Source organism: Terrapene carolina, unplaced genomic scaffold (genome assembly GCF_002925995.2).
Source record: "Terrapene carolina triunguis isolate 2854851 unplaced genomic scaffold, T_m_triunguis-2.0 Scaffold194, whole genome shotgun sequence".
NCBI lineage: Eukaryota > Metazoa > Chordata > Testudines > Emydidae > Terrapene > Terrapene triunguis.
Window position 1 is genome coordinate 1,401,141 of NW_020664545.1, and position 11,443 is coordinate 1,412,583.

An 11,443-nucleotide genomic window follows, 5' to 3' on the forward strand; every position below is an offset into this window, starting at 1 on the left:
AGCAGGGCCAGGATTTCCCCCTTTTCACCAGGATAAAAAACTAAGCCCAGATTCTTACAGGAGGCTTGGAAATGCCAGATATTGTTAATGAAATTAATCTCTACGCATCAAGCAAGAAGCAAGCTGGGGGGGGGGGGGGGAAATCAGTCTTATTTCAAAAAAAGTCAGTCTCCAGAGTGAGGTTAGGGTTAAAGACTAGTCAAAGCACATCCTCCTCTTCCCTCACGATTCAATCCTCTCTCAAATAAAGTCATCGGAAGACTAAGTGGTGCCTCGGCATTTCAACCCATTTACAAAGGAAAAGGTTCATCCACAGTCTTAAATTTAAAAAAAAATATATATCAGTATTTGGGAAACTCACTTACCACGGAGAACTCAGAATAGTGCATGCACATAAGCCAACGAAACATTCATTTTTAATTTAAGTAGTTATGACCAAATTAATTATATATAGTGTAAAAAGAGCTGTTAGCCTCTTGGTACCAGTACCTCAGGACTTCCCGATGTGACATTCACATACAGTAACAAAGCAAACAAAGCCAGGAATTAGTGATGTGATTTGAGAACCTGTAGTAGTAGGTTTATTATTTTCAGTTTTTAAATCACACAACCCAAGAGTGTTTTCCCCTTGACCTATGGTCCAAGGCATGGTAGAGAGGGACCACTGCTTCATCAGAAACAGAGGGCAAGTTAAAAAAGGCGTTAAAAAAAAAGAAACTTTGAGACAGCTCTTAAGCAAAGATACAATGTCCTCGATTTCAGTTTTTCTAACTAAAAAGTTGTGTGTATGCAACAGATGTAAAAACATCCCAAATCTGATTTCAAGTATAAAACAAAGAACAAAACCAAACTGTCCTCAAAATGTTTACACAAGTTCTTAAAACATACAAGGGACAACATTTCCGTGTGTATTAAAAATAGAGTGAGCCTGAAGAATTAAACAGAATGTAACTCTTCTCAGGAGAGAGTCTACTGAAGTCACCTCCTTTACCAAACTGAAAAGAGAACCAAAATCTTTCCAATTATGGATTTACTGGCTAAAAAAAATTACTCTAGCTTTACCAGCAGACTGGGACCTGGGGGACTGACAAGGTGCATGATGATTCAGAGTTTGTTTAGCTTGATTAATTGAAGTTTAGAAATCTAACACCTTTATACACATGGCAATCCGGAGGTGACAAAACCATATAACCTCCCAACACTGTCTCTGGCAAAGGTACAGAGTCTCATTGTTTTGCAGATTGTCTGCCTGGCTTCTTCTCCTGCTGCCCTCTTCCACTCCCTGGTATCCCTCGGCCACGACCACCAAACACTCCTGGGGAAGAAGAGCAGTGAAAGAATAAATCAGCTGTAACCTCCAGTGAATAATCTGGGTGCAATACAGTCACACATGCTTTGCCTGATTGGTAGATTCCTTTTCCATGGCTCTCAAATGAGGTGATAAAAGAGCCTTAAAACCTACACCTTGCTAATCCACAACACCCCTTTTTACAATCAACCATGTAACCGCTCTTATCAGCGGAGTGCTGTCCGATCTCTCTCTGCAAAGACTGTTAGCAAGATACTCACTGCAGCAGTTACTAGTAGAATGCACTAGGATCACAAATTAAAAGTTACGATTTTCAAAATAAGTGGCCCAGTACATGGATTTAAAAACTAGACCAATGTATCAGTCATTTAGTGAGATTAGAAAATTCTACTGTAGGGAAAAAAGGACACCAACAAGAATGCAGAAATCCACATGATGGAGAAAGTGACACTTCGAAGATACACCAGTTACAAAATGGGACAAGAGTGTCGCATTGTGTTATTACCTAGCCTCAGTTCCACCCAGCGTACTGACCCAGAAGGCACTCACGACTGGGCTGCTTTGGTCAGGGCATCAGCAAATGGAGCAGCCTTGTAGCGTAGCCCCAATTCCACCTCTCTCCAGCACTGCTCACCAAACTAAGCTAGTCCCAAATCAGCATAAACATACTGTCAGGGAGCTTCTCCGACCAGCCTTCAGGATTACTGTGGTGTGCTGGAGATAGGGGTGCTCTGGGATTCACCCTGCTTACACCCCTGCACAGCTGGCCCTAGAGCAGCGGCTGTTGTGAAGGGACACCAAACTCGCATGCCACTGGTGGGGCACGTACTAGTGTGGGGACCCCGGCTCTACAGCCTGGCCATGCACTGTTCAGGTGAGTCAAGTTAGCCACACTGCTGGCCTGAAAGGAGGAGCTGCCTCCTTCCCCCCAGCGGCTGAAGATGTGGACTACAGTGCCCCCTCCTGCTGGCCAGGAGCAAGAAGCCCCCGATTGCTGAAAGGGTCATGAACGGTGCCTCCTGCCTGCTAGCTCCTTAGCAAACTGTGTCACCCTTTCTGTGCTGCAGTAACAAGAGCCTTTCAGCTGATTAGCTAATGCTACAGCCACTCTTTAAAATATCCCCTGAGCTAATTAAAGTTACACCTCAAAGCAGCAGGGAACTCCTCTACCTCAAGTGGAGAAATCAACTCTGCTCTCCACCAGGTGGATACTGCGAGGGCGCAAGGCCTAGAGGAAATATTTCATGCAAAATGTTTGTCCAAACCACTGAATCCAGAAGCAGCAATGCCAAGTGCTGTGGTTACCGGAGTGCAGGGAAGAGAAATAAAGGCGCCTTCAGATTTCTAAAGGTCACTTTTGCATTTCGAAGGCTTTCAGAGGCTGAGCAACAGCAGCAGAAATCCTAACTTTGTTCCTCTGGGAGGAGACAGACATTCCTCGGGATGCTGCTTTTGCAAACAGAGTCCCCTTCACGAGCTCTCTAGTTCAAATCTGAAACTGCCAAACTCACTGCAACTCCTCGTGTGAGCAGTACGAGAGGAAATGGTTCTGGTGACCAGCCTTTAAGGCTGCTCCATCCACATAACAGCCACTCTCTCTCCAGTTATTGGTGCACCGAGAGCTAGTTTTGTGTCACAGGTGGCCTAGGCCACCTCACATTTTGCTGTAACAGAATGAACGTGAGGTCCAGGACTGTCCTTAAGAGAAGCTTCAGACCCTGGCTCAAGAGCAACTCTTTGGCTAAGTAAGGAGCAGTACTGAGTGAATCCCATAGGTTTGACCAAAGCTGCAACTGGCCTCAAGGGTGGGAGACAAGAAGCAGGAGGATAAGGAATGACCAACAATGCTAGGATCCTGGGGCTGGGGCAACCCCTGTGATCGTTGCACCCTACACGTATTTCTACAGTGGTTTTCAGGGGATCACCTTATAACAGGGGTCTCAAACACGTGGCCCGCGGAGCTCTTCCCTGCGGCCCACCAAGCTCCCCGCGCCCCCCACCCCTGAGTTATTTAATGTGGCAGCTAAGCTCCCTGCTCCCCAATGTTTGGGGCCGGGTCTCTCCCCCGGCCCCGCCTGCCACCCCCACACGTCTCCCTCGAGTGTCCCCCGGGCTCACTTGCTGCCTCCTCAATGCCCAGAGCCTGCAGCTCATGCTGACTCCACTCTGCTCTGCCGCTGCCGGCTTCCGGCATCACCTGCTGCCGCAGGGTCCTTGTGCCCCCCTCCACTGTGGCCAGGGCAGGCTGCCCTTCCCCTGCCCTAGTCCTGAGCCTCTCCAATGCCCCAAACCCCTCATCCCCAGCCCCACAGCCCTCACCCCCTCCTATCCCCAAACTCCATCCCAGAGCCTGCACCCCCACCCCCTACCCCAGCCCGGAGCCTGCACCCAGCACCCAAACTCCATCCCAGAGCCTGCACCCCCACCCCCTCCCCCACCCAAACTCCCTCCCAGAGCCTTAGGCAGGTGGGGGCGGAGTTTTGGGGGGGGGGCAGGTTCTGGGCACCACCAAAATTTCTACAAACCTGCCACCCCTGGAAGAGGCAGAGCAGGGGTGGAGTGGTGGTGCAGCCCAGTGCAGTGGGGGGGCTTTACTGAGTGTATATATTTTATTAAAACCGCTTGGAGGAGGAGATGGAGAAGAGATGGGGCAGGGGCGGGGCCTCATGGAAGGGGTGGAGTGGGGGCGGGGCCAGGGGCAGTGAGGGGATGTGTGTCAGTGATGCAGCCCTCAGGCCAATGCACTAGTCCTCACGTGGCCCTCGTGGTCATTTGAGTTTGAGAGCCCTGCCTTACAACAAACATGAAGCCTTCAGCTGGAAGGGTGAGAATGCTCCAAACATTCAGCAAGTGAAACAAAAGGTCAGCAGCTAGCTCTCTGACAAGCAATGCGAAGACCTCCCAAAGGGATGGCCAGATGTGCGTCTCTTAAGCAGACTAGAGTGCCTCACCTGAGCCATGCACTGGAAAGAGGCTGCCCCTCCCCCACTGCAGTAATGGTCAGAACCCAAAGCACATTCAGACACAACCTTCACTCTTTCCCCCCAACCGGATTTGCTAACGAAGCAGATCGCACAAACCTCATGCGAAGAGAGGGACAGAGCGATTACCCGAACGGGCCACAGCTTGTTTGGAAGGAGTCTGACACGGCCAAGTTCAGGGACTGACTTATTTGTTACGCTCCTACCCAGCTCCAGCAAACAAAGAGGAACAGTTCCTGCGCTTCCCTTTGTGTTCACCTGCCTTACAGCACGTTTGTGAACAAGGCGAAGGACTTAGTCCTCCTTAGCTGGCTCACTCCAGGGTCTCACACCACACAGCACTATTAGTTTAGAATTGAGGAACAACAACAACAGTTACACCGACGAGATTTGCTTGAGACACAAGCCTAGGTACTCCACTGCAAGCAAACAGGACCATTACCTCGCCCGGCACCTCCACCTCCTCGGCCTTTCTGTTGTTTCTGCTGCTGCATGCCACCACGACCTCTGCCCTTTGACACCACCTCCTCCTTCACCATGTCAATGATTTCATCGGGGATACGCAAATATTTAATTGTGCTGCCGCGAATGTAACACTCTGGCATTCTCCAGAATTTGTCTCCGTCCTGTCGGGGAGAAGCACGTTAGGGCAGAGCAGGTGCACACGTGCGCTCTGACGTCTTTGGCTCAGAAATGCCTAAGTCACTTTGAAAATTTTACCACTTATTTATCGTCAGCATAAATGGTTCCTCTAATACAAATACATCCCTTGGCTTGGGGGGGGGGGGGGGGGGAGAAGAGGGCATTGTACATCTGCCGCTAAAGTTTTAACACATCACTTGTGGGATAAATCACACACTATTAAAAGTGCACGAAGTCTGAGTTCAGGTGGAGGGTAAGATCCTTACATCTACTGAGCACTAGGAGGGACTGAAAGTGTACACAGGACTAAGGCAAACTAAAAACTACTACTTAGAAAGCAGACTCAAAGGCAAACAGAAACACGACTTCTTCACCAGAGGCATATCTGCAACAGGAGATTTCAGCTCCAAGAACATGGGAAATCACCCACCCATTTTACCCTATTGGGCCTATTAATGTGGCACTCGAAGGCTGCCTTTAGAGGAGCCCAACAGAGCAGAATGAATGCAGGGGCGGGGTGGCCACCAGACACACATTTCAGAGGGAACAGGTCCCCACAGGAGGAAGTGGCTCTGAAAAGCAGGTTTAAGATTCGGCGTTATGGGGCTGCCCTTTGTGAAGTGAGTTGCAGAACCTTCCAATTCTGCTGTGGACAAAACCCTGTTAGTACGTTAGCTCTTAAATGATGGATGAAATGGCGAGAAGGAGGGAAATCAGAGCGGTGTCTGAGCTGAACAGTAACCCACAGACTGACCCATGATGCAGTCGGGAGAAGGGGAGAAGAGAGCCTGCCCTGCCTTTTGTTAACTTATGCTAGACAGACAGCAGCCACCAAAAAGGGCCTTTCATCACTGAAACAGCTCAGAGGTTTGTCCACACACGGGGTTATTCAGGGCTAGCTCCCTGTGTGGACACTTGCTCTGCAGTAAGGGTGCCTTGCTCCCGTTTAGCTTACTGCTGCCCCCCACCCTCAGCCTTGGATCGTCCTAACTGGACTTCAGCTCAAAATACAGGAAACGACTGAGCCAGTCTCCCTTCACTTCCTTGTTTCTGTACTCAGAGAAGTAAACAAACTAACTAGTCTAGAGCCAGATCCTCCAGATACAGTCCCATGCCATCTAGTGGCCATTGCCATTAATACCATTCAACTAACCAGAGATCAGCAGGGTCAGCTGAGGCCTGCTTGACTGTATCCTGGGTGTATTTTGCTAAGTCTGGACTTGTCTATTGATGTTTTCCTATTGCACAACTGGAGGGGGATTAAAAAGGCAGCCAGGCAGGATGAGCCACACCAACCATGTGGGTGTAACCCAGCCAGGCATGCGTCCAGCTGTGTAGCACTCTATGGGCTCACTCGGACCACTACAAGCTTCTTTGCGGTGCCGTGGGAGGAAGGGACAGACACTGGAAACCTTTTTGCCCTCAACCAGGTGCTCTAACAGCTCACTAACTGTATTCCAGGCTTTACCTGCCGCCAGTGCCCTTCCCAAAGCATCAGACACCATCTAACTCCAATTTAATATAGGTAAAAAACAGATCCCAGTTCTCTTAAACAAAAACAGTTTATCAGACACAGGAAGGAAGAAGAAAGTCAAACAAAACATTAAGCAGAACATGATCATGGTTACACTAGTGTCTAGGAAAGGTGCACAAAGATTGGCTCTAAGCCAGTGGTCTCCAAACTTTTCAGGGTCACGCCCCCTACCCCCACCAGAGCCAGGCCGTGGGGCGGGCTGCGGCTGGGGCCAGGAACAGAGCCATGGCTAGTGGCAGAGGCTGGCACCAGGGGGGGTGGGGCCGGAGCAGAGCAGGTGAGGGTGGCGCAACCTCCCCATCCTCTGTAGGGGCTGCCCGGTTTTGGCCTCTGCTCTAAGCTCTGTTACATAGCATGCACAGTTAACCAAGATGGAACCTTTGTATATCGGACAACCCTGACTCAACAGCAGGCTATTATCAGTTCAGATTCAGTCTCTGTGGAAATCTCCACAATACCTCCTCTCACTTCTCTTCTTGAGCCCCTTTTCCTCTTTATTTGGAAATGAAGCACTTACTCCGTAGCATACGTTTCCTCCCATTGCCCAGTCTGGTTAATTTTGGTTCCTGTGATTCCCTGCAAACTGTTTTACTCACTGGTGTTTGACCATTTTGTTTCTTTGCCTTTGGTGGCAAGTACACAAACATTTATTTGCATTTAAGAGAAGGTCCTCCTCACTTCTACATAGACATTAAACACTATGACTGAGCATAATGCATGAATACCATGTCAATGGGAACAGCTCAAACAGGCTAGTTCTTACCAAAGATCTCTTAAAAGTGGTAACCCACTAAATGGAGAACACAGAATGATGGCCAGGCAGCAGCTATCAGACAGCCAGAGTAAGACTGTGGGTTCCTAGCACGGGGCACCTGACAGTGTAATCTAAAATAGCCAACCTTACCCTTGATGTGCAGATGACTTCTCTAAGGTTGATGTTCATCCAGTTATCGCAACTCACTAGGTGACCGTTGTACGTTTCACCATTTTTCAATTCCACCAACTGAGAGACAATGGAGAAAGTCAAATACAATAAACCAGCAACTATGAAATTCTCAAGAGCAGACAATATTTGAATCAATTATCCCTTAAGAGCGTATATGGGCAAGAGAAGAGCAGTCACAGTGCAAGACTGTACAAGAGGAAGTGAACTTCCAAATCAGCGTATATGGTATAATTTAGGCAAGAAACAAGACACGCCAAGAGGTATAGCCACTCCACATTACATGCACATATAACAGCTACCTCCTGTTAATGGGAGTTGTACAGGAACAGGGAGAATAAAACCCGAGGTGTGCTAGGAACTTTTTTTTTGCTACTCAAGCTTTAGGATTAAAAAGCTGCTGCCACACTCTAATCCAGGGGTCTCAGTCTCAAATGACCATGAGGGCCACATGAGGACTAGTGCATTGGCCTGAGGGCTGCATCACTGACAACCCCTCGCTGCCCCTGGCCCTGCCCCCACTCCACCCCTTCCATGAGGCCCCGCCCCTGCCCCGTTTCTTCTCCACCTCCTCCTCCAAGCGGTTTTAATAAAATATATACACTCAGTAAAGCCCCCCACTGCACTGGGCTGCACCACCACTCCACCCCTGCTCTGCCTCTTCCAGGGGTGGCAGGTTTGTAGAAATTTTGGTGGTGCCCAGAACCTGCCCCCCCCAAAACTCCACCCCCACCTGCCTAAGGCTCTGGGATGGAGTTTGGGTGCTGGGTGCAGGCTCTGGGCTGGGGCAGGGGTGCACGCTCTGGGATGGAGTTTGGGGATAGGAGGGGGTGCAGGGGTGAGGGCTGTGGATGAGGGGTTTGGGGCATTGGAGAGGCTCGGGGCATTGGAGAGGCTCAGGACTAGGGCAGAAGGGCAGGGGAAGAGCAGCCTGCCCTGGCACTAGTGGAGGGGGGCACTAGGACCTGGAGTGGAGCCAGCGTGAGCTGCAGGCTCCGGGCGGTGAGGGGGCAGCAAGTGAGCCCGGGAGACACTCGGGGGAGGTGCATGGGGGCGGCAAGTGGGGCCGGGGGAGAGACCCGGCCCCAAACATTGGGGAGCAGCGAGCAGTGAGCTTAGCTGCCACATAAAATAACTCAGGGGAGGCAGGGGTGAGGGGAGTTTGGCGGCGACAGGAAGTAACTGGGGGGGAGGCGCGCGGGGAGCTTGGGGGCCGCAGGGAAGAGCTCCACGGGCCGCATGCGTGTTTGAGACCCCTGCTAATCCCACCTCAGAATTCTAGTGGCCCTGCCTGTATTACTGCCTGCAACCTGAATTGAAAAGGACACCCTCTCTACAGGACAGAGACAGCTTTGTATCCAGCACCACTTTGGCCCTGATCCACTTTGCAGCAGTGACTTGCAGTTGTGTCAAATTGCTTGTACAGTTTGACACAAGGCGTTACTGCCCACAGGGAACTGTACTGGGACCACCAGGTTCACTGAATTTAAATACTTCAGGTTACAGTACATTTTAACATGACCAAGAGACTGTTTTCCTCTGCTGCTTGGGGCAGTTTAGACCCAAGTCAGCAAGACACACCAACCAGAGGGTAGGAGACCCACTCAGAAAACAACCCCCCCCCCCAATAAAATAAAAAGGAGAGGAAAGAGAAAACAGGAGGAATAAGAGTGCTACTGGAACAAAATACACCTCTACCCCAATATAACGCTGTCCTCGGGAGCCAAAAAAATCTTACCGCGTTATAGGTGAAACCGCGTTATATCCAACTTGCTTTGATCCGCTGGAGCGCGCAGCCTCGCCCCCCCACGGAGCGCTGCTTTACTGCGTTATATCCAAATTCATGTTCTATCGGGTCACGTTATATCGGGGTAGAGGTGTATCTGGCCCCTAAATTTTATGAGCCTCCTCCATCTTCCCCCACTTACTCTGATAAAGTGAGGAAAATGCCCCCAAAACACAAAGAAAATTTAAGTCTAGGCAAGCTCCAAATGATGCTGCACGAGATCTGCATTTGTGTAGCATCTGTTCTGTTCTCTCTGCAAACAACCTTTGCTAACAGAGTTTTATATTTTTCTTGTCTGCATTCCAGTAGCACCCACAACATGCCCGATCTCTCCACATACATACGAAGATGCAGATTCTGCCCCGAAGAGCTCACAATCAAAGACGAACATACAAAGGAATTAAAAAACAGTCAACGGAGCTGGATAATAAGCATCAGCTGGCCCTAGCTACTTGTCTACACAGCCATAATTACTTGACCAATTCTTGTGTTAATTTTTTAACAGTGACTACAACGGGATCTTTCTAACATTCATATACAGACTGCCTTTCTAACGTAAAGGTACTTGGGACATTATTGTGCTAGCAGTTCCAGAATAGCTGCAATGCCCTTAGAAAGCTCCGTGCAGTAGTTGCTGCACAAACACACTAGATGCTTTGTTAAATTACGTGACTATGGGTTTTAAATTAAAACAAGAGATGAGCGACAGCCCAAAGACTCGCCTTTAAAACAGTGAGACTTCTATTAAATTGAGAGTGGTGAAAAATGCACCTGACACTGCTTAGAATCTCTGCCATGTCTGATTCTAATCTTATTTCATAAAAAGTCACTCAAGATTTGGAAGGTTTACTTTACACTAAGTTAATAAGAGACTGAAAAAAGGCCCACCACACTACATTGTGGCTGAAGCACATGGAAGATACAGAAAATACATTTAAGGCACCTCACTTTTTTAGAGCTTCCAAATTCACCTCCCTACCCTCCAACACACAGACCCTGACCTGGTGACCCAAGAAGCTTTATAGGGATTGCAAGCATTGCTTGTAGGAAATATCCTTGTTACTCACCATAGGGTGGTTCTGTGCAGTCTTCAACAGGGATAAAGGAAGCTAGAAGAGAAGGAGAGAGGATAAGCCTGAGAAACATGTCAGCAAAATAGAGGATAAAACAGTCCATTTACAGACCAAGTGATTTTAGCTATGAATTTACTACCACGCACAAGAGGACTCTGTTTCACTTTGCAGGGAGGAGTAAGAACCATTTTGCCAGGTAGATGTTACATGAGCTCCCACCACCCAAACTTACCTTTGAGCGTCAGGTAAAAACCAGCAGGGACCGAGTCTCACCCAGACACTCCCTCCCCCGCAAACAGCACCACATGCCAGGCGCAGCCAAGCCACAACCCGCGAGTGCCCCCAGCATCGACCACACCACAGCCCCGCACACTGACCTGCCCGGTGCATTATCACAGCAGCATCTAAGAGCCCACGGTGCTAGGGGCTGTACATTTCAGTGGTTTAGGTGTATCACGGTAGCACCCAGGACCCCCTCCAGCCACAGCCCAGGGGCCCACTATGCTAGGGGGTGTACGCTATTAGGTGTACTACGGTAGTGCCGCAGCGCCCCTGGGCCAGGACCCCCGGGACTAGGCGCTGCACGCTGCTAGCGCTATTAGGTGTATTACGGTACCTCTTGGGCAGCCCTGCAGCAGGGCCACGCGCCTTCCTCCTCCCTTGCCCCCCCCCCCGGCCGGCCCCGCCCCGCGCCCCCTTTCAGCCCCCCCGCCGGCCCCCCAGCCCCGCGCTCCCTCCCCCCGACTCACCATCCTCCCGCTCCGGCCGCGCGGGCCTCGCCGCTCAAACCGCCTCCGCCGCGGCCCCGAGCCAATAAACTCCGAGCTAAGCCGGGGCCAGCCCAGTCCTCCGCGACAGCCGCCGTTTTACGACGGTGCCGCAAAGGGCGGCGGGCGCAAAGGAAGGAATGGCGCGGGGCGGCCGCCTTACCCACAATCCCCCGCACCTCCAGGAGCCTGTATGACCCACAATCCTCTGCGTGGCGCTCCAGCTAGGCTGGGGTTCTCACACGTTTGCGCTGGTGACCCCATGACCCAGCGAGCCTGGGAGTGTCACCCCCCCCCGTCAATTAAACACCCGCGCCCCCCCCTGTAATAACCTCGCGCCCCCCTGAGGGGCCCCGAACCCCAGGGTGAGACCCCCCCCGATCCAGAGAGCCCCCAAATGCCCCGCCC

At 50.6% G+C, this 11,443-nt stretch overlaps 1 protein-coding gene across 1 annotated transcript; it reads right to left on the reverse strand.

Moving 5' to 3' along the window:
- Positions 1 to 564: 564 nt before the first annotated feature.
- LSM4 (LSM4 homolog, U6 small nuclear RNA and mRNA degradation associated) lies at positions 565 to 11,078 on the reverse strand. Its single transcript, XM_024194222.3, has 5 exons — positions 11,018 to 11,078; positions 10,263 to 10,304; positions 7,371 to 7,469; positions 4,733 to 4,916; positions 565 to 1,315 (listed from the first exon to the last, which is right to left on the reverse strand). The coding sequence occupies exons 1-5, from the start codon at positions 11,018 to 11,020 to the stop codon at positions 1,227 to 1,229; spliced, it is 417 nt and encodes a 138-aa protein (XP_024049990.1). The 5' UTR covers positions 11,021 to 11,078; the 3' UTR covers positions 565 to 1,226.
- Between the last annotated feature and the right edge of the window lie 365 nt (positions 11,079 to 11,443).